Source organism: Hylobates moloch, unplaced genomic scaffold (genome assembly GCF_009828535.3).
Source record: "Hylobates moloch isolate HMO894 unplaced genomic scaffold, HMol_V3 SCAFFOLD_9, whole genome shotgun sequence".
In the NCBI taxonomy this organism is placed as follows: Eukaryota; Metazoa; Chordata; class Mammalia; order Primates; family Hylobatidae; genus Hylobates; species Hylobates moloch.
Window position 1 is genome coordinate 41171341 of NW_026652284.1, and position 23094 is coordinate 41194434.

The 23094-nt window shown below is 38.5% G+C and overlaps 1 protein-coding gene and 1 non-coding gene across 3 annotated transcripts in view; both read left to right on the plus strand.

The window, feature by feature from the left end:
- TOX (thymocyte selection associated high mobility group box) overlaps positions 1 to 17889 on the plus strand; it is a 308486-nt gene extending 290597 nt beyond the window's left edge. For both annotated transcript variants that reach the window (XM_032759710.2, XM_058444146.1), the window contains 3 exons: positions 8934 to 9320; positions 16378 to 16529; positions 16872 to 17889. In XM_032759710.2, the coding sequence (XP_032615601.1) occupies positions 8934 to 9320; positions 16378 to 16529; positions 16872 to 16908 (576 nt within the window). In that variant the 3' untranslated portion in view covers positions 16909 to 17889. The remainder of the gene's footprint in view (positions 1 to 8933; positions 9321 to 16377; positions 16530 to 16871) is intronic.
- Positions 10106 to 10246, plus strand: LOC116814062 (U4 spliceosomal RNA). The gene has a single exon (XR_004371151.1). It is a non-coding gene; the product is annotated as a U4 spliceosomal RNA (small nuclear RNA).
- Positions 17890 to 23094: the final 5205 nt, after the last annotated feature.

A 23094-nucleotide genomic window follows, 5' to 3' on the forward strand; every position in this document is an offset into this window, starting at 1 on the left:
GAGATAAAGCAAGGGATCTGCTTAGGTGATCTGCAAAGACCTCTTTAAAGAGGTGACATTGGATCTGGGGGTTGAAGGAAGACAGGAGCTTGTAGAACCAGAGAGCCCAAGGAAAGAGCTGGCCAGGCAGTGCTACAACAAGTGCAGAGACTCAGGGTGGCAAAATGTTTCCTTGAATTGAAAAGGTCTGTGTGGCCAGAGCTGAGTGAATGGAGAGAGTGTGGTTTGAGCTGAAGTTGGAAAGATGGGCAGGAACCCAATCCTGAAGGACTTGCAGGACATTTGAAAGGAGCTGGGTTCATTCTCAGTACAAAGGGAAGCCACAGAATGGGTTCTGGTAGGGGACAGATAGCCTGATGGGACTTATGTTTTTAAAGGATCATTTTACGTGCATAAGTTCCCTTAATCCTCAGGCCTTATCCCTTGAAGTAGGCTTGATTATCAACATTTCACTGAAGAGGAAAGACACCTGCAGGTAACCAGTGGCCAAGGCTGACATTGATCTGCACTGCCCTCAGTCTTCTGCTGGGCCATGCTGCTCATGAGTCCTCTCAATGTGCTCTCCTGTACCCCTAAAATACCCAGTGCCTCAGAGTCATGGCACAGCATTGACATTCTCTCTGATAAGGTCATTTTTGTTCATGAAAAGCTGTGTTAGCCAGAGCACCTTGTCCATTTTCCTAAATTCTTCCCAGCCACTTTGACTTACTCATCCAGAGCTATATATTTTAGTACCTATTTTCCAGGCAAGGCATTCATTTCCCCAGATATGACTTTGCATTCCTAGGCCAATAGATCTTTCACTAATTTGTGGCCATGTCATAGTCCCAGTCTGCTCCTTCTTCCCTCTTCACCCCTAGGCCATACTCTGCATCCAGAGCAGGGCTGCAGGACACTTGTTCTATGTCAGACACAGGGCTGGGTGCTGAAAGACAAAGATGTATATAGCAGATCCAAGTGGACTGTTTCATGATACTTGAAAGACCTGAAGTGATCCTTTAAAATTAGCTGCTTCTTACAGAACATAATCAAAAATAAGAGCAGTCAATGACCTTTGACTCTACCTGTGAAACTGAGTCACAGGATTGACAATGCTTTGGTGATTACTTCTTCCATTTAAAAGTACTATATACCAGCCAGGCATGGTGGCTCATGCCTGTAATCTCAGCACTTTGGGAGGCTGAGGCAGGCAGATCACTTGAGGTCAGGAGTTCAAGACCAGCCCGGCCAACATGGTGAAAACCTGTCTCCACTAAAAATACAAAAATTAGCTGAGCACGGTAGTGAGTGCCTGTAATCCCAGCTGCTCAGAAGGCTGAGGCAGGAGAATCACTTGAACCTGTGAGGTAGAGGTTGCAGTGAGCCAAGACTGTACCACCTGCCCTCCATCCGGGCGACAGAGTAACACTCCATCTCAAAAAAATAATAAAAAAATAAAAAAGTGCTATATATCATCTAATCCAGCAGATTAATTAACATGACTCCAGGCTTGAATAACATTGAAGTCTGCCAAAAATAAAATGCTTAATCCTAGGAAACAAATATTCTAGCTTTTGTAACTTCCAAATGGAAATCCTGGCCCATTCTTACCAGGATATTGAATTGTTTCCAATAGTAACAAAAATATACATGGCATCCGTCTACAGAGTAGCTTCTATGTGCCTTACACTGTGGTAGGCATTTTACATGTGTTCCTGTTTCCCATCACAGCAAACCTGCACAGTAGGAATTAGCCCCATTTTCTAGACAGTCTCTAGGCAGAGAGGGTAAATGGCTTGCCCACAGTGGCTGTGGCAGAGTAGGACTCAAACTGCCCACTGTCTTGTTCCAGAGCTTTAGGCTTTTCTCTACCCTCAGTAATTCTCAAATGTTTTTAATCTTTCAAACTGGCACCTCATTTTATTGAGGTAACAACCTCCCATAAAATTCCATGCCAGCTCTTACATAGGAAACAGCTAAGAGTAAAGCTGCCCTCACTTAATTGAGGGTGGAGTCCAGCCGACTGCCCACTCTGCTACCCCCACTACCAACAGAGGCTGAGACTTTCAGAGGAATCTGGGCCTGCAGAATGTTTGGAAAGCACTGCTTTGTGCCATGCTATTCCAGCCAGGTGGGTACCTCAGATGGTTGTGTGGAGCCAGTGACAAAACTGCCCAGCTCTGGTCACTCCTGCTGTACGAGCATATCAGAATTTCAGGACACATCTATAGGACATCGGATGCTGCAAACACAGTGCTGGTCAGACTCCAGAATACCTTGTTCAATTTTAGGCTCTGTCATTTAAAGGGGGAAGTTGGAAAAGGTCATAAAATTGGCTGGAAGGCCGAAAGTTAGAAGGTAGTAGCAGAAAAAGGGAGGATTCAAGATTATGAAACCCAGAAAACAAAGACTCAAGGGTGTTTAAGTCCACATTGGCATTAGACATAGGGTAGTGATTGTTCGTGCTTAATTTTCTCTGACTACAGAATAAGAAAATATGTTCCATTTCAAATTAGATTAATTTAATCTGAAGGGGACATTGCTAAACTCTTGAATTGTTAAAATAAACAACTTGTTTCCATAGAGAAACTTAAAAGCAGAAGCAAATGTTATAAATAAGGATTGAAGGCCTCTAAGTCAACTTCAACCTCTACGCTTCCATATGGAATCACGGGAAGCCTGTTCTAGGACATCTAAAAGTGCCACCTCTATCGTACTGGGAGAGTCCTCAGACTGAGGAGTCTGTAGTCATTGGGGTGGGTGGATCTGGATTCGAATCCCAGGTTTCCCACTTCCTAACTGCATATCTTCCTGCAGTTCCTTGGATGTTCTAAGTCTCCATTTAGTCAAATGTTAAACAGAGAAGATAATAGGACCTACATCTTAGGGTTTCCATGAGGATAAAATAAGAAAATCTATATAAATTACATGGTTCACTTGAGGACATTATGCTAAATTAAATAAGTCAGTCACAGAAAGACATGTACTGCATGATTCCACTTATAGGAGGTATCTAGAATAGTCAGTTTCATAGAATCAAAGAGTGGCACGGTGGTTGCCAGGGGTGGGGGAGGGGGAAATAGGGAGTCAATAATCAACAGGCAGAAAGCATTCCTCAAACCAGATGAATTAGCTCTGGAGATCTGCTGTACAACATTGGACCTAGAGTCAACAATACTGGATTGTACACTTGAAAATTTGTGAAGATGGTAGATCTCATGTTAAGTGTTCTTATCACAGTACAATTAAAATTTTTAAAATTCAAAAATTTAAAAAATAAACAGCATGACTCAGCATCCTGAACATAGGAAGCACTTAATAAATATAAGCTATGAGTATTATTATTAATTTTATTTTTAGTATTAGTAGGTATACAAAGGAGGGGGGAAAGATTTGCATATCATCGAAAATTTAGCTGGATGATATTTTCAATTTGTCTTTATATCAAAGGCTACTTTGATATAAGGAAATTTTAAAAGTGACATTAAAAAAGGAAAATTTTCCGTCATAGATACATTTCTTTATAAAGATAAGAAATGATCTAGATATAAACAAAAATGCATTCATCTATAGTTTTCTTAATTGAAATGATCTTCATGAACCCTGCAAAGAAGTCCAAGGATATATGCTATTATGAAGGCTTGGCCTTCCCATCTTAAGCAATTTTACACACTATTGAAGGTCATATGGGGTTGGACTGTTAAATAAAGCCTAAGGAAATATAGTTTTTCCATAGACTCAGGAATTCCTAGACATGGATCTAAATTATTATGCTGAAAACAATGTATAACTATAGAGCAATGGAACTAGTTTCATTTTACCACATAGACCAGAATTTATATTCCCAAAATGAGTGTTGCATTCAAAGTAGTCACCTTGGGAGGCTGCAAACTCATTTTATTATTGCTCCCAGAGTTCAAAAAATTTTTGAAACTCCTCTTTTAGAACTGTAGTCAGGAAAAGTTTATGAGCCACATTAGAAAATCCATCTTGTTACATTGTTTTCACACCTCATTCTTTTCCCCAAACATCACCCAGATATAACCCGCAGACTTGGCTTCAAGTGACTATTAGCTGTTTCCAAAAATCAAATTCACCATCAAAAGACAAAGAGCTGTCTGAGGATTTGTAAAACAGTGTCCCACAGGCTCTGAAGAGAATTCCAGTAGGGAAGCTCCCAAATATCCCAAAGAAAGGCAGCATTATTGAAATAAGTGTATAACTTCTCAGGATTGCCAACCTGGAAGGATATGGCATTTGGATAACTATGTTCTGGTTTACTAAATAAAGGCAATCAGATTCATGATTTTAAGGTCTTAACATCAAATATAAGATTTTGTTTCTACCTTAAGGAATAGTTCATGAAGTACTAAAATTTATAAAGGACAAATGGAAACCTTTTTTTTTTAAACGTACAGAACAGGACAATATTGAATTAAGTCAAGAAAGTTCTCTGTTTCCATAGTCAATAGTAAAGAAGCACAATGCTTAGTTCAATTAAAGGAAAGTGGATTTGAAAAAAATAGTTTCTTTTTATAGAATGAGGCAAACTTACAGATACCATGCCATGGTGAGCTATGGAGACAAATACTGAGTCTGAATTTGCAAATGGGATGGATCATTGTATGACTGTTAACATAAAATTTGCAGCTCTGTAAACCCAGATCGTGATTTAAAGATAATAAAATCTCATGCTTCAGGGTATAAGTTAATCACCTGCATGGAGCAGAAAGAATTTTCCTTCCAGAAGGAGCAATGCACAATTGAGTAGGTGCATAAATTTTGTTTAATTTTCAATGCATCAAGTATCGGTCAGTGCTGAAAACAAGCATCAAATTAGATGGACTATTAATTTGATTTGGTTCAGCAACTCTTATATTGTTCCTTCCACTGAGTTTTATGTATTGTGTTTATACTTTGCTATTTTAAATAACAATAGCTTTATCAATCTTTCATTTTTATAGCACATATCATCCCAGAATGGGGAAATTTATACACTATGCAGTATTATCTTCCTTATACAAAGTAAATGGGATTGAAGCTACCTTGGGTAATCAACAATTTGGTTAGTAAGAGGTATCTTCAGGCTTATAGAGTTGTGTCCTTTATACATTTTGCAATATGTCAAAGGAACCCCCTACAGATAATACTCAAAATGTCTCTATGGCCACTACCCCCACTTTATGGCTTGTAGAAATTATCTTCCAGAATCTGTGGTCTAAATGCAAATAGGAAAGAGAACATACTCAGAAACTAACAGCAAGAACACATTCCTTCTGTGAAAGTGTAGGATTCAAAGGTTGATTTTCAGGTGTCTACAAGCTGGGAAACACATTTGTCAGGTGACCAACACGACACTCATTGCTAAATGAAAGTGGTTAATGTGTTTAAAAGTGGAAACAAATGCGAATTACTTAGTATGTATGAGAAAATAGTTCTAATTTCTGAATGATAGGCATAGAAGTCTTCATATGCAATATAATTGATTAGCAAAATTGTAGCCTTGCTTTCACAGTTAAATTGGGAAAAAATGACAGTAAGAGTACATTATGACTTCTATGTATTTTCATTTAATCACATTATTAATTTATGGCAGTTTGCCACTGAAAATGAACTTATTCTACCTATCTTCCAGAACAATAAAATAGCTCTGTAATTAATAGATGGTCTATTGTACTAGACTGCTTAATAATTAATGAAAAGCGAAGCCAGAAGCAGGTTTTTCCTCATCTAAATGAGTGGACCATTACATAAAGATACAAATTCCCAAAGTACGGGTGAGACTGAACTAGCTGCCCTGCTACCGCCATTCCCCCAAGACCAGTGAGGCATAAAGGGCAGTGTATCTAACCAAAGGACAGAGCGGAAAGCTGTAATTTCTCATCACTTCAGGAAGGGTTTGGCTCCTGCCGAGAGCAGAGAAGAGCATGAGGAAGGTCAGTCTAATACTCTGTGGCTTTTCCAAGCCTTCAGATCCTTCCTCACTCCATGGGAAGAGGAACGGTGTGTCCGGTCAAGAGGGCAAGTCAGCAAGGGCAATGCTGACTGCCTGGAGGATTGCTCAAGGATAGTCATTCACTCCTTAGAAAACATAATTGTGTTTGTATGTACTTTGCACTACGGTAGATGCATGGGCCACAGAAATTCAAGTCCCTACTGTCAAAAAAAGATGTCTTTTTGGAGGAATCAGGACATCTTTGTGAAAGGAGACTACAGGAAAAGAACTCATATTGGAGCACCTGCCACGTTCAGGCACAAGGCTGGATATATTATTTCTGTTGTCACAGTCAATGATTAGAAAATAAAGGGAAAATATATATAACTTTCCCAAATTCTCCCTCCCCCTATGTTAAAAATTATGTTTCAAGTGTTGTCTGAATCATTATCTTTGGAACTCTATTTACTTTGAGTTTTCCAATAGTTATTCTAGTGATTAAAAGTTACTACTCTTTCAAAGTAGGTTGAGGGGGACTGGTCTTTGCATGCTTTGATATGGAGGACATAAATGACAAATAAGTGGCTAGGTAGAGAAACTGTTTTGTGTTTAATTATCCATGAGAAAAGAGAGCTTTACAAGGTTGGTAATAAAGTATCTCAAATTAGGTTGCTGTCTGTTCACTTCTATAAATCTGTACATCTATTCCATCTCTACATCTGCTTATCTATCATCTCTCTATATGATGGACCACATACTGTTATTTAAATAGTAGAATTCAGGAGAATTAGATTCATTGTTTATTTTGAATTTGATATTTTTATTTCTTTAGCCAAAAGTTACCTCATTATCTAGTAATAAGTTATATATAGAAATTAAAAATGAAAACATTTTTACAGTTACACATATTTTCTACTTTTGATCATACAAGAATGTGAGTGACTTGTATTATTTTTAAATTAAAAACAACAACTATAAAGCAAAAAATAAAGATGCACCAATATGTATCCATCTTTATAAATATGATTTCTTTCTGGTATGAAGTCAACACAGGCTGTGACTAAATATGAAACTAGCCCTTCTGCAATAGGCTAAAAAGAGGGAATTCAAACATACCGAACACTTTTCCAGATTACTTAAACACACAGACTTAACACATAATCTTTCTGGCATATACGGAATAATTTTTGAGGCATATCAATTGCAGTACATGTTATTCTGATGTGGAAGTAGTCACTGTTTACATAGCCTCGATTAACCCATTTGACCTTTTCCTTGAATTGTTAACTATTTTGCACATCAACAATAAGAATTTTTAAATGGAATCCAAAAAAAATCTACTTAAAACTTGTTCTTTTTAATGAAAAGCACCTTTTAGGAGCTACATTTAATAAAGCTTCTTCGATCTAAAACCTCCCCTTAAAATTTTTTCATGAACAGTTTTTGACGTTTTTAATGTTAATACTGAAGACAGGGAGTCTAAATGTTTGTTCCTATTTCAGAAAGCTGCATCAACGTGTGATACAGGGAAAAATGTCAGAATGAGAGGACTCTCCAAAGGGGCTGGAATTATTTCAGTACACCTTACTTTATACTGTGCGTGGAGTATTCAGAGTCTCACAGGACCCCAGGTTTCCATGGTTTGGCATACTTTTACAGGTGTCAGATGTGTCCTCTCTATAATGACAGAACGTGGGGCTAATCATCCACCCACCCCAGCCTGTCCCCCCGGGAGTCAGCAGACATACGCAGCATCATTCTTACTGTGGTTTTCATGAAACTTGACTGCATTATTGAAGACAAATGAGTTGTGTTGCTAACCGTATTGTAAGCTGCCTGGTGATAATGAAGCTACCCGGCTTGACTTTCACGCCGTCGTGCGTGATGAACCCGTTTCTCTAAGGGCCTGTCAGTGGGTTGCCCGGTGGTGCACTGAGCAGAAGGACCCCGAGAGCCCTCATGGCACAGTTCTCCCTGCAGTGCGGAGAGTAGCAAGAAACTCACTTTGACTTGAAAGCTGAATAAGCATGACATTGAGATTGCAGAGTAAAAGCATATATGCATCCTCAAGACCTTGCTTTGACAGAGTGATTTTTTTTTTCTCCAATCCATTTTGTCGTTTTTTTCCTTCCAGTTGGTTCTACCTTCTACCTTTGGTTGTTTTATCAGTCTCTTCCTCTCAGGAAATGTAGGAGGTAGGTTCAGGCCCATGAGGAATTGCCACAGGGTTAATTCTTGATTCTTTTCAGCCTTTACTGAAATGTTCAGTTTTAAAATCAATTAAAATATTATTAGGAAATGATCATATGAAGGTGTGGAAAAAATTAGGGCAAAATTATATTAATTTATGATGGAATCTAAAATTTCTAAGAGAGATTATTTTTATCTACTTCATTATGGAGGACAATTCATCACCAAATTCATTTTAAAACTCAGGATAAGTTCTGCAGTTACTTTGAAGAGTATATTAATGTAGTTTTATATGACTTCAGAAAGGTATTTTAGAACTCTGTTCTCCCATATCCATTTCCATCAACCAGCTTTGTTTTCTTTGTGCAAATATCTAGGCCAAGTCTCTTTGAGAATATAAAAAAGGAAAAATTAAAAACTAAACCTATAATCTATAGAAGAACTCCAGAACTGATTTGCTTTGAAAGTAATCTTCACGTGTGTTTCCCGTTTGGGCATTCGCGGCATCTGCCTTCTCCCGTCTCCCCCCCTCCACAAACCCATCTTGTCACCCTCGTGTGGATGATGAGAAAAGTCACCGAGTTAAAAACATTTAGGCAAAGGAACAAAATGTCATTGCAGATTGTTTTCAATTTCATAAAAGGGATAGAAGCTGTCTTGTATAAATCACATTACAAATAATGGTGAAGAAATTCTTAGATAAGAGAGTCCAGGATAGTCATGGGTATGGATTCCAGGGAAGGTGCTTTAATAAACTCACAAAGCGTCATAGCTAGAATCAACACTCATGTATCAGTCTCCCAACTCTGCTCATTTGTTTCCTCAACAGAGCTACAGTGAACCTGTTGATGTGAAGACATCTCAACCTCCTCAGCTGATCAATTCGAAGCCGACGGTGTTCCATGGGCCCAGCCAGGCCCACTCGGCCCTGTACCTAAGTTCCCACTATCACCAACAACCGGGAATGAATCCTCACCTAACCGCCATGCATCCTAGTCTCCCCAGGAACATAGCCCCCAAGCCGAATAACCAAATGCCAGTGACTGTCTCTATAGCAAACATGGCTGTGTCCCCTCCTCCTCCCCTCCAGATCAGCCCGCCTCTTCACCAGCATCTCAACATGCAACAGCACCAGCCGCTCACCATGCAGCAGCCCCTTGGGAACCAGCTCCCCATGCAGGTCCAGTCTGCCTTACACTCACCCACCATGCAGCAAGTAAGTGCAATGGCTCTGGACTTAGAGTGTGCACCCCTATTCTGAAGTGTGGTGGCGGAGGTGGGGGGAGCTGTTTATCCAGCACAGGATTGGGGATATGTGTTTTCTATCCTTCTATTTAAGTCAAGAGAGCACTAAAGATACTCAACAAATATCTGCTTTCTGTAAAACGTAATTTACAAGTGGTGAGTTCGTGTGGCATTATGCCATCACAATTGACAGTCACTTCTTTTCATAATCACTGGTTTCTTTCCCATGATATCCATTTTGCTTCATGTTTCTAATCATTCTTCTTGTTTTCTGTTTCTTGAGTAAAGTACATTTGTTATTTTAAGATACCAAGTGCTGCCGAATCTCTTTGGAATAGAGAATTCTACAACTTTTTAAAAAATATTGTTTGGAGATGAGAAAGTCTTGACTGGTATGCCTCTTGAGTCCAATAAATGCTGAAAAATGAAATCAGGTCCAACACCAAATCTGGTGGAACCCTGAAAGTCCTAAGAACTGAACATTTTAACCAGAGTTTTATTTAAAAATGGATATCTCGCTTCTGCATAAATTGAAAAACACAGGCTGTTTGGAAGCCTCCCTACCCACTCCCTGATTATTGAAACCATTTGTGTGCAATTTTAGCTTAACTTTTCTTTGAAATCAAATATTGCTTTTGGATTTTGGTGTTATTTTAAAATTTGAAAATTAGGCTCAAACAATATAAACTAAACTGAACAGAAGGCATCCTGAAATCCTAAAACCATTTTTTAAATTTTATTTAAAAAAATAAAAGCAGCTTTGCGCAGTGGCAGTATCGTAGCCAATGAAGTTTATCTGAGATGTGATTATTGCCAGTTGAAAGCTTCTCCCACTACCCTGCCATGACAACTTGCAGTGTAGTTGACACTGGCAATCTTTTATAGTTTCTGTGGAGACAATATAATTTTTAAAAAAATAAATAAAAGTAAAAACTACAAATCACATTAAAGGCAGGTATCACTTACATACTCCAATTACTCTATTGCTCTCCAAGCTATAAGGATATAAGGCAAACACAGCTTTCCTATAGAATTGATGTCTACCTCTCTGTGGAATTTGAATCTTTAGTTGGATTGGGATCGAGATGAAGCGGAAGGAGAGGCAGAAAAAGAAATCAAATATACATAGTCCCCAATTCATTATTATTATTACTATTATTATTATTGACAGGATTTTTGAGAGCTCACAGTACCAAGCCCAATGCTTTTAATACACCACCTCTTCTTTAATTCTCAGAAAACTTATAGTGTGGGTACAAGCATTATCTTCATTTAGAGGAAGACACTGAGGCTTGGCAGAGTTAAGTCATGTGCTCATAAGGTCAGAGATGGAATTCAAACCCAGGTCTGTTCAAATCTCGGAGGCTGGATTCTAAAATGCTAGGCTTGCTGCGTCTCACTCACAATCGTTCTTGTAGACTCTTAACTCTTTCATATGAGAAAACCTGTATGTCCTAAGAATTCAAAGGATCTTTAAATTCTGGTTACTTCTCAAATCAAAGTCGTTACGGAGAACAAAGGGATTCATCTTCTTACTGAAGTCTTTCTTGGTCCCTAAGCCAAAGATACTGTTAAAGCTATGACGATTTTCTTATCTGCATCCAACACAGTCGTTGATTCACTGGGGAAGAAGAGTACGTAGAAAGCCACTTCCCACCACCCTGCCTTGTCTTAAGAGGGAATGACCAAGTTATATTCTGAGGGTCAAATTCCCACTCTTCCCATCAGACATCAACTTCAATTAAAGGGACATACTTGGGTATCCATGCATCTTAATGAAGCAGTAATGTTTGTATGAAGAATTAGTTGTTTGGAGGATACCACCCTTGGTTGGATAATTGACCCCTGTTTGAGGGTGCTGCCTAGCTAAGGACCCATGTTTTGCTTACGGTGCTATAGTTGGGGGCTGTTTCTTCCTGGAGGAAAAAAACCAAAAGTTCAGTTTCCTCACCATGCTGCAGGCTGGAGCTGTGTGCAGAGATCTTTTTTCTGATTTATCAATCAGAGATGATTACTTTTTCTATTCATGCTAACATAAACACCTTGGATGATGTGGCTGTGATCCTGAATAGTTTTCAGATATTTCAGATTTACATAAGACCACATGTAAAAATCCAAGAGATTTGTCTTTCCATATAGAATCTGAACTGTATAAGAAAAAATAGAACAGATTACATTGGACAAGTTATTCATCATCTTTTAAGTCAATTCTTTTAGTGTATCCCAAAAAGTATGCTTGCTGAGATGGGAAGACCTGATTACAATTTACCCAAATGGCATAAGCACAAAATGGAGAGTAAATCGCTCCAAAGACTACATTGACTAAGAGCTCTTTTAACAATGCCTTGATCATGGTAAGTAGTCAAAATAATTGTTTAGTAGTGAACAAATAAACAAAGAAATGAGCAGTAAAAGTGTTTCACTGTTAGAAGGATTCAAAGATCAGGTAGTAGAATTTCAATTTCAATTCGTGGAAGTTTTTTAAAATGTAATTGATTCGAAAAATTTTAATTGAACCCCTAACATGTGGTAGGCACTATCTAGGCTCTGGAAATTGAGTGATGAGTGAGAACAAGTCATGAGACCCCTGCCCCATGGAGTTGGCAGGGGAGGGATGGCAGTGGTGATATGATAAACAAATAACGAAGGTCCCCTGAAAAAAATAAAACTGGAAGACAAGACTTCTAGACTTTCAGGGTGCATAGAGAAAGGACAGAGCCTTTAGCTAGGATGGACAAGGAAAGCCCTTCTCAAGGGCTGGCACAATGACCTGAAGGATGAGAAGAGGAAGCACGCTTTAAATACTGGAAAGTAGGAAGGGTGTAGAGGACGTTCCCACAGACAGCAGCAGCCAGGAAAGGGGACTCTAGCTGGGAGAGCCAATCTGGGGAGGAGCATGGCCTGTCCAGGAGATGGGAAGGAGGCCAGTGGGAAGCAGGGGAATAAAGAGAGAGGTAGGGGCAAGGTCAGAGTCAAGGGCAGGGAATTGGAGTGGGATCCTGCAGGTGAAGGGGACTGGTATCCCCAGAGAACTGATAATCCTAAAATCAGGATCAAAAAGGGAGTCCACCACCCCTCCACGTTATCACTTCATTTATTGCCACCGCCACAGTCTGTTGGGGCCCACATCCGAGTCATCAGTTAGTCTTCAGCCTGTAGATGCAGACCTGAGTTGTGGATAAAATCTGACCTGATTCATCATTCAAAACACCTTTATGCTGAAGATGTTTGCTTCCTCATGTGGGAGCCATGTGGACATACCCAAACACCAGACAGAGAGAGAGAAAGAGAGACAGAGAGAGAAGAAAGTTAACAGCAACTGTATTTTTAAAATAGTGTCTCATATTCCAGTGTTACTTTAGCTATTTTATTATCCTTTTGAAAATGAATGTATCCTACAAAAATGATTGTGTAGTCCACCAGGAATAACAGTTTCATTTTTTTCTAGAATAATGTTTTATACACTGAAACTGTGGACCTGCTTTTTTTGTCATTTTCTTCCTTTTCTTCTGCTCACGAGATTGTCGAATGAGGTCAAGAGAAAAAAATCATTAATATCTGTCAACTTCCTTTATAACCTTAAGAAAAAATCTTTGTATGATATCACACAGACAGATTTTCAATTTCCTTGTGTAATAAACAGCTGCTTTAGGATTTGGGTGTAATTTAAAGGTTTTAAAAAAATCACATTGAGATTGATGAATAAATCAGTTGTGAAGACAAAAACACTGATGCCTGTTGAAAATACCTCTCCAGACAGGCAGGAAATGAAATTAGTTCCCAGTAAAGTGTGGATATGAGGATCACTGTTTGGTTGTGCTGCAGGCTTTTTCGGACTTGCTCTGGTGGCACAACAAAACTGCGAGGGCTGCAGAAATCTAATTAAAGAGCAAATGTCCCTTCTGACATCAAATTAATCTTTATCATGTTTCCTATTTTTATTTCAATCTGGCACCAGAAAATGAAATTTAAAATTCCAGGCATGCTACAAAACAGTTGGTGATTTTTCTCCTGAGTATTAAAATGCAAAATATTCAGTCTTGTTTAATTAGACTACTAAGCAAACACTTTTTCAAAAAATGTGTATCATCATGTTGTTTCATATTTACACCAATAATCAATATTTACTGAGTGCTACATTTGACCTCAGCATCTCTTTTTATAGTGTTCAGAGGAATGTGTCATTTTCTAAATTGAAAGAAAGTAAAATAATGTGAAATAATATTACTTCAGGCTTTGCTTGTATTTTTCTAGGTCCTTGTTTTGATATTAGTGATCTTAAAATAGACGTTGAAGTTAGCTGAAGTTTAAATCTTTGAACTTGGTAGCTAACACATAATTTTGGTTTTGTAAACTGAAGTCACTCATTGAATCTTAAACTAATAATGTTTTCTTACAACCTGAGGAACTATTTTCATTGGATGGGGAAAAAAAATGGCGGTTTCTGTTGTCTTTGTGTGGGGAAGGGCAGCGAAAGGGGGTGGGTGTTCTCGTGTGGTTGCTGGGTTTATTTGTTTATTTGTGCTTGTGTTTTGCTTTTTCATATGTTTCCACACCGTCAACTAAGTCAATATATTCTCGACTACTTCTTTTTTGAGACTTTTTTCCTTTTAGGTTGCATTTTGTCAACGGTGTAAAACACCAATATGGAGACCGAGCATGGTGGCTCACTCCCGTAATCCCAGCACTTTGGGAGGCCACGGTGGGAGGATCGCCTTAACCCAGGAATTGGAAATGAGCCTGGGAAATATGGCGAAACTATGTCTCTACAACACATACATGCACACCAAAAAAAATTTAGCAAGGCATAATGGCAGCACCTGTAGTCCCAGCTACTTGGGAGGTTGAGGTGGAAGGATCGCTTGAGCCCAGGAGGTCGAGACTGCAGTGAGCCGAGATGGTGCCATTGCACTCCAGCCTGGGTGACAGAGCAAGAGCCTGTCTCAAAAACAAAACAAAACAAAAATCCAATATGGAGAACTTTACACTAAAAAGATAGCAGCTGACTACAATGGCTCATGCCCACAATCCCAGCACTTTAGGAGACCAAGGTAAGAGGATTGCTTGCGCCCTAGAGTTCAAGACTAGCCTGGGCAACATTGCAAGTCTCTATCTCTACAAAAAATAAATAAATAAATTTAAATTAGCCAGGCATAGTGGCACACACCTGTAGTTCTAGCTACCTGGAAGGCCAAGGCATAAGGGTTGCATTAGTCTAGGAGTTTGAGGCTGCAGTGAGCTGTGATCATGCCACTGCACTCCATTCTGGGTGACAGAGCAAGACCCGGTCTCTAACAACAACAAAAAGATAGGAAATCCTTGACATTTAATCACTTATATACCCTGCACCTTTCCAACAGTAGCATCAAACAGTCTGCAATAAACTTTGCTTATGAAAAACATGATTTATTGAGCCACTATTATAGGCTAGGCCCTGAGAATACCCAGTACGTATTTGAAACACTCTCTGATCTCAAGATGCTTACAGCAGCCTTGTGATGAGGCTGAATAAAGGAAGCCAAGACAAAGCTCCTCTCAAGAGTTTTCTCCTGCCCTTCGCCCAGCATCTAACTAGACACTAGGGAAATATTTTGGAAGATATTTACAGCTTGAGGAACAGGTCACATCTACATAGACAAACTTATTTTCCGTAAACAAGCTGTGAATTTCTTCTAGTCTGTGTGAGATCAAGTAACCAATCTGGTTGAATTCTCCATTTTTCAGTGATTTGTCTCCAATCATTCAGAGTTTTGTCTTTGTCCACAGTTTGTGTGGGAATCAGTGGTGATGTTGGCTTGAAGTCTTTATCATTTGAATAAGAAATAAACTTACTATCTAAAACTGAATAATGAGAAATGAGAATATTTGGTAATAGGTGCCTTCGAGTCTTTACACGAGGGACACTCAAACATGAATAAAAGTCTAAGGAGGTATCCCTAGTTAAAAATCAATCCTCCTGTCATCCTGCTGAGTTCTTTAAAAGTGTGAAAATTCAACAATATTATGCCTTCAAAAGCTTTCTCCAAGTAAATAGAGAATGGTTTCTTTTTCAATCTCTTGATTTCTTAGTGGTTAAAAATCATGGATGGAATCTGCTTCAGAGACAATCATGAGATTAATCAAGTTGCCTTTTTGGTCATTTCCAGAAAAGCTTGCTTATGTTGCTCTTGAATTCACCAGAGAAGCTAAAAATAAATCTTAGTGTAGAATGCTTTTTGTTTACCAGATATAGCTATATACTTCAGAGATTCTGTCCCTGAATTTTTAATAGCTTTGCTAGGATTAAAAGTCAACACTTCACCATGCCAGTGTATTAGAAGAATCTTCCTGAAGTCTGATTATTGTTTGCCAGTTAATAGACTTTTCAATTAAAAAATATTTGCTCTGTGGTACACTTTTCCCTCCCTGTGTTTTGCAATGGCAAGTTGCTTTGCATCTCTTTTCCCTATATTAGTCCAACAACTGTTAAAAAGCTTTGGCTGAAATTTTTTAGCTGAGAGAGAAATACAAATAAAAGAAGAAGCAGATGGTCCCTTTGTGACTGAATGAAGAAAAAGAGGTTTGAGAACAATATGTGAATAGGTGTAGTCTAATAAAACACTCAGCCACCTGCTGCCTGAATCCTTCAAAAAAGATTCTGTTGCATATTCTGGGGATTAACTATTAATGTATCCTTAGGTTTGATAGAAAACATAAACTTTGAGGGGTTTAGGCCCTCTTCTCCCTTTGTTTTGATTGAGTTGGCTCCTCTATATTTGAAATTGTTTCTCAATTCAATTTATCTGCTCAAGGGTATAATTAAAGGTTTTCTGACACATGGCTAAATGAAGGAAAGGTAAGAAGAATGGACTTGTGGGCATTTCTTTTCTACCTTTGTTTTAAATTTTCTGGGCTCTTCCGACAGGCTTGCCCTTGCAGAGACAGAAGCAAGGGGCCTAGTGTGTCTGCAAAGAATGAATAAATATTTAGGTGCTTTTCTTCTTAAAATGCATTTTGATCCTTATTTGCGGACTTGCTTTCCCTTTCAGGGATTTACTCTTCAACCCGACTATCAGACTATTATCAATCCTACATCTACAGCTGCACAAGTTGTCACCCAGGCAATGGAGTATGTGCGTTCGGGGTGCAGAAACCCTCCCCCACAGCCAGTGGACTGGAATAACGACTACTGCAGTAGTGGGTAAGCGGCCGGTCATCGCCACCTGGTGGTGGACAGCGCTCATAGCATGCATATCATCCCTAGTTGATCGTTTTCTTGCTTCCAAAAACATGATCCGGGATAGTTTCACGTTCATGAAGGCAGAAGACACCAGAAATTGTTAAGCAGTCTTCTAGCTCTTCCAAGAACAAATGCCTTTAGCTCACTTCTCACTTCAGATGTAGGTTAACTAATTGCAGTTTCCCAGTGAACAACTCAAGCTGGAGCAAATAATTCAAAGCCATCTATCCCCCCATTTTCACCTGTAGAACAGGTTGCCTTGTAACAAGGAACTGTTTTTTTTTTCTCTCTCTCTTCCTACAGGGGCATGCAGAGGGACAAAGCACTGTACCTTACTTGAGAATCTGAACACCTCTTCTTTCCACTGAGGAATTCAGGGAAGTGTTTTCACCATGGATTGCTTTGTACGGTCAAGGCAGTTCTCCATTTTATTAGAAAATACAAGTTGCTAAGCACTTAGGACCATTTGAGCTTGTGGGTCACCCACTCTGGAAGAAATAGTCATGCTTCTTTATTTTTTTTTTAATCCTTTATGGACATTGTTTTTCCTCTTCCCTGAAGGAAATTTGGACCATTCAGATTTTATGTTGGTTTTTTGCTGTGAAGTGCTGCGCTCTAGTAACTGCCTTAGCAACTGTAGATGTCTCGGATAAAAGTCCTGGATTTTCCATTGGTTTTCATAATGGGTGTTTATATGAAACTACTAAAGACTTTTTAAATGGCTTGATGTAGCAGTCATAGCAAGTTTGTAAATAGCATCTATGTTACACTCTCCTAGAGTATAAAATGTGAATGTTTTTGTAGCTAAATTGTAATTGAAACTGGCTCATTCCAGTTTATTGATTTCACAATAGGGGTTAAATTGGCAAACATTCATATTTTTACTTCGTTTTTAAAACAACTGACTAATAGTTCTATATTTTCAAAATATTTGAAAATAAAAAGTATTCCCAAGTGATTTTAATTTAAAAACAAATTGGCTTTGTCTCATTGATCAGACAAAAAGAAACTAGTATTAAGGGAAGCGCAAACACATTTATTTTGTACTGCAGAAAAATTGCTTTTTTGTATCACTTTTTGTGTAATGGTTAGTAAATGTCATTTAAGTCCTTTTGTGTATAAAACTGCCAAATGCTTACCTGGTATTTTATTAGATGCAGAAACAGATTGGAAACAGCTAAATTATAACCTTTACATATGGCTCTGTCTTATTGTTTCTTCATACTGTGTCTGTATTTAATCTTTTTTTATGGAACCTGTTGCGCCTATTTATGAAATAATAAATATAGGTGTTTGTAAGTAAATTTGTTAGTATTTGAAAGAGGTTTCTTTGATGTTTTAACTTTTGCTGGCAAAAAAAAAAAAAATTCACGCTTGGTGTGAATACTTTATTATTTAGTTTTTATAGTAACATGAATAAAGCCAAACCTGCTTCTCATTTAGCAGCAAATTAAAGTAACCAGTCCTTATTTCTGCATTTCTTTGGTTGATGCAAACAAAAAACTATTATATTTAAGAACTTTATTTCTTCATATAACATAACAGAATTGCCCTCCAAGTCACACAAGCTCCAAGACTAAACAAACAGACAGGTCCTCTATCTTAAAAAGGTTGCTTCTTGGTTCTCAGCTGGTTCTAGTCAATTCTGAACCACCCCTCCCTTTCCCCGCAAAAAAGTAAAAGTCAAACCAAACTTCCTCAAGCTGCATGCTTTTCACAAAATCCAGAAAGCGTTTAAGAATTGAACTAGGGGCTGGAAGAAGTGAAAGGGAAGCATCTAAAAATGAAAGGTGAGTAACCAGACAGCAAAAGAAAAGGGAAAGCCATCCGAATTTGAAAGCTGTTGATAGAAATTGAGATTCTTGCTGTCTTTTGTGCCTCTACAAGCTACTGCTCTTTCCAGAATTCCTGGGTCTTCCAAGAGAATTCTTAAGGTACCAGAGATTTGCTAGGGAACCAAAAGTGCTTGAGAATCTGCCTGAGGGCTTGCATAGCTTTCACATTAAAAAAAAGAAAAAGCTAGCAGATTAGTCCTTTTTAGGGGATCATATCAAGAAAGTTAGTCTGGTTGGAAACCAAGAGAATGGCTGATGTCTCTTTCTTGGAACATGTGAAATAAATTTAGCAGTTTAACTAAATACAAATATATGCATTGTGTAATCAACTCAGAATTAAACAGACAAAAGGTATGCTTGCTTTGGAATGATTTTAGGCATTGTACAACCTTGAATCACTTGAGCATGTAATAACTAATAAATAATGCAGATCCATGTGATTATTAAAATGACTGTAGCTGAGAGCTCTAATTTTCCTGTCTTGAAACTGTATAAGAACTCATGTGATTAAGTTCACAGTTTATTGTTTGTCTGTTTAGTATTTTAGAAATATACCAGCACTACTAATTAACTAATGTCTTTTATTTATTATATTATGATAAAGGAAAAATGTCACTTGCATTAAGTCTAAACTGAGAAGGTAATTACGGGGAGGAGAATGAGCAGCTTTGACTTTGACAGGCGGTTTGTGCAGGAAAGCTCAGTGCTGTGTTGTTTACAGCTTTTCTAGAGCAGCTGTGCAACCAGGGTAGAGAGTGTTGAAATTCAATACCAAATACAGTAAAAACAAATGTAAATAAAAGAAAACACATCATCAATAAAACTGTTATTATGCGTGACCGTATTCTATCTGGCGATCCATCAGTCTCTAAAAAGCAAGCCTAGTCAGATGAGAAATCCCAAATAAATTTTATGGTGGAAGTGATCGGGCAGAGTGGGGGTTAATGGCTGCCATGGCCACAGACGTTCTTTCCTGAAACTCTGAGAATGCCCTCTCACTAACCTGAGGCTCTAGTATAGTGAGCTGTTGCCTAGGAAATCCCCATCTTTCAGAAGGCCAGAATCCACCCCGGGCACAGTAGCCCAGGCCCTGGCTTGGAGCTTGGAGCTGAGAGGAACAGTGGGAGTGCACACCGAGTTCTCTGCTGAAGCACTCCAAAGATTTCCAGGACCACCAGTAAAGTCATTCTGAGAGATAACAGCAACACTGTGGAACAGCAGATTTCTTCACCGACACACCAAAACCAAAATTATAGCTGATTAGAAAAAGAAAAAATTGCGAGAGTGTGTAGGAGTGGGTTGAGTTGTGTCTCTAACATAATCGAGAAATGATTAGGAAAGAATAATTCGAAAATCCCGATTCCCATTCAAATGTGACCAAGTTGATAAGGCAAAATGAGTCTAATAATAACTTCCAGTTAGTCAAATTAGTGAACATAGCCAAGGATGAAGTTGGTCTCTGTGATTATTTTTATTATTTGTGTTAAAGGCAAAGAGGCCTGTCTGCATAGACCACAAGCAGTCCATAGGAAGCCGTGGCCACCAAAGCAATACAGTCAACCCTCAAACAATGCAGGGGTGGGGGCACCAACTCCTCCCCACACCCACGCAGTTGAAAATGTCCATGCAACTTTGACCCCCACAAAACTTAGCTGCTAATAGCCTATTGTTGAGGAGAAGCCTTACTGATAACATAATCAGTTGAGTGACACATATTTTCTATGTTTTATGTATTATATTCTTAAAGTAAGCTGGAGAAAAGCGAATGTTATTAAGAAAATCATAAAGAAGAGAAATAAATGTTATTGACTAGTGTCAATAAGTGGAAGTGGATTATCATAAAGGTCTTCATCCTCTTCTTCATATTGCATAGGCTGAGGAGGAGGAGGAAGAAGGGGGTTAGTCTCGCTGTCTCAGATGTGGCAGAGACAAAAGAAAATTTGCACATAAGTGGACTCGCTTGCTTCAAACCCTTGTTAATCAAGGGTCAACGTATACTCTGGCTCAGATTCATTACTAAGATATGTCTTAAACTTATGAATGCGTGACTTAAAATTAGCACATCAACAACCAATCCCTTTTCTATGGATCTCTTGCCCTTTGCAAAAGAGTTGTCCCACTCATTGGAAAAGTGATTAGATTGAACCATATGAAATTGCTAATATTTGACCTGTTTTATCTACAAAATGGTAATTTCATATGGTTCAACCAAAAGGTGTGGGAATTAGAGACAATGGGGTTTTGACTATAACTTGATATGAAATTTCAAATGGAATTAGAAGTACTTTACAAAGTTCTAGGAGAAAATGCTCAAAGGAATAATCAATTATGTTTGTTTACAAGGTACCCCACTTTTAGAATGAGTCCTAGACAGGTATGTTATATTAAACAAGGAATATTTTAAATTACCAGTAAATCCCAGTAGCCATTCATATTTCTTTGTTATGGTAAAAAATTCATGTGAACATTTGTAATAAATAGGTTATCTGCTGGAACAGAAAGTTTTTGTTAAACATAGAAGTCCTCATGTTTATCCGTTAAACAGAGATTTGACCTACATTTTCTTGTTCTACTCATAATTGTCATTTTCTTTTTTTTCTTTTTCTTTTTCTTTTTATTTATTTCTTTCTTTATTTATTTTCTGGGGACAGGGCCTCACTGTGTCACCCAGGCTGGAGTGCAGTGGCACAATCTTGGCTCACCACAACCTCCACCTCCTGGGCTCAACCAATTCTCCCACTGCAGCCTCCCAAGTAGCTGGGACCACAGGTGCATGCCAACACGCCTGGCTAATTTTTTTCTATATTTTGCAGTGACAGGGTTTTGCCATGTTGCCCAGGCTGGTCTCAAACTCCTGGGCTCAAGCGATCCACGTGGCTCAGCCTCCCAAAAGTTCTGGGATTATAAGCATGAGCCACCATGTCCAGCCATAATTGTTATTTTCAAGAAGGGATAGAAACAGAAATTCCATCTCTTTTGCTGATTATTAAATATTGAAATAGTGCCAAGACAAGGTGAAAAATTCATATCATGAGTTTAACCTCTAAATCTAAGTCACCCTTCCACTTAATGGTTGAATTCATGTGAGTCACCCCATGGTACAAATGTCTTTGTCTGCCGGAAATTCAGCAATTTCCTTATCTCCAAAACAACTTGGAATGTCGTAGCACACAGTAGGTGCACAAAAAATTCAATGATAGAAAGATCAATAAAACATCACCAATTATCCTCAACAGGAATTGTATGGTGTTTTCTTGATGATTTAAAGGCTCTTTAAATATAGATGGGAATTGAATATTACAGGCAAGCATTAGGAGTGAAGATGCAAATGTTTCATTAAAAACCTAGGGTTACAAAAAGATTGAAAGAATTTCAAAATGAGTTATCCCATATTTTTTTTGGCCTACATAGTTGAACAAGAGCTTTTCTATTTGTGACAAAAGTAAAAGATCTAATACACACTCGTCTCACCAAGAAAATAAGAAGGGAGAAAAGAGGTGCTAGACATGTAGGGTGTCAAACACAAGAGAGAACATTCAGGAGACAAGTTTCATGGATTCTAAATTAAACTATTGATGAACAGGATACTGAATTTCTTTTTTTCTAATTACCAAGTGTTAGTATGACTTGGTGAAGCAAGGAAAAGACTGTATTTCCTGGTTCTATTTTTTAGGATTTTCAAAGGCGATTTCTCTACTTTTATTTGGAACCATTTCCCAGTGTGGAAAACCTTTCCTTACAAAAAAAAAAAAAAGCCTCCAAATCTGTACACGAGACCATTGCTTGGAGAAAGGGGATGGGGAGCCCCCTAACCTCACCAACCACGGAGGAGGAAGGCTGGGAGCCGCGGGAGGAAGAGGTAACTTCAAACCCCCGTTGGACACACTTGGCAATCTACGTGTACACAGAGAGATTAGACTTTGCCTTCTCATTTCATGCTTAGCCAAACATCTTGTTGTTTGTATCCAGCACCAGCCTGCAATGTAGTAGATGAGAAGAAGTGAAGATGAAGTTCTTGTTCCCGGATGGGAGACAACTGAGAACAATGACCTGTTATATTTCAGCACGGTCAGAGTTGCGCCTAATTAATGAAGCCCACCAGCAGGAATCATTTCACGTTTTATTAACAGCTTGCTAGCAAAGACATTTGAAAGTGAAATTTTATTCACACTGACATGAGGCCAGAAGAAAAGAACAGTGACTAGAAAATAAAATGGAAATACTTACGATACTACAGAGAAAACAAAAATACCATTCTAAAGAAAGAGTATGAACCAAACTACAGTATTTTAAAGTCTGGAGCGTCCCTGTTTGACAATTGTATGTTTACAATAAGCCCAAACATAATTGCTCTGATGGGCTGTCAGGGAAAAGATTAATTTGGCAAAGATTAGTATTGACTTGCTGTTTATTAAGGCTTTTAAACAGCTGTATCTGGCAGCATTCCTGTAAGTGGCTGTCATATCTGAAAATCAGCCTCACACCCTGGTGCTCGCCAGCTGTTCCTAAACAATCTTCTACCACTCCGAATGTCTTTCTCCAGGCCAAACAGCAAAAGCAAACTATTGCCAAATGAGCTTTTTTCTCCTCCTGTCACTTACTTCTGGTGGGGGTAGGGAGCTTCTAAATGCTGAAATGTCAGCTCAGGGCTGATGGCTTAGCTGATAAGAGGTGCCGGAAGCCAGTAGATG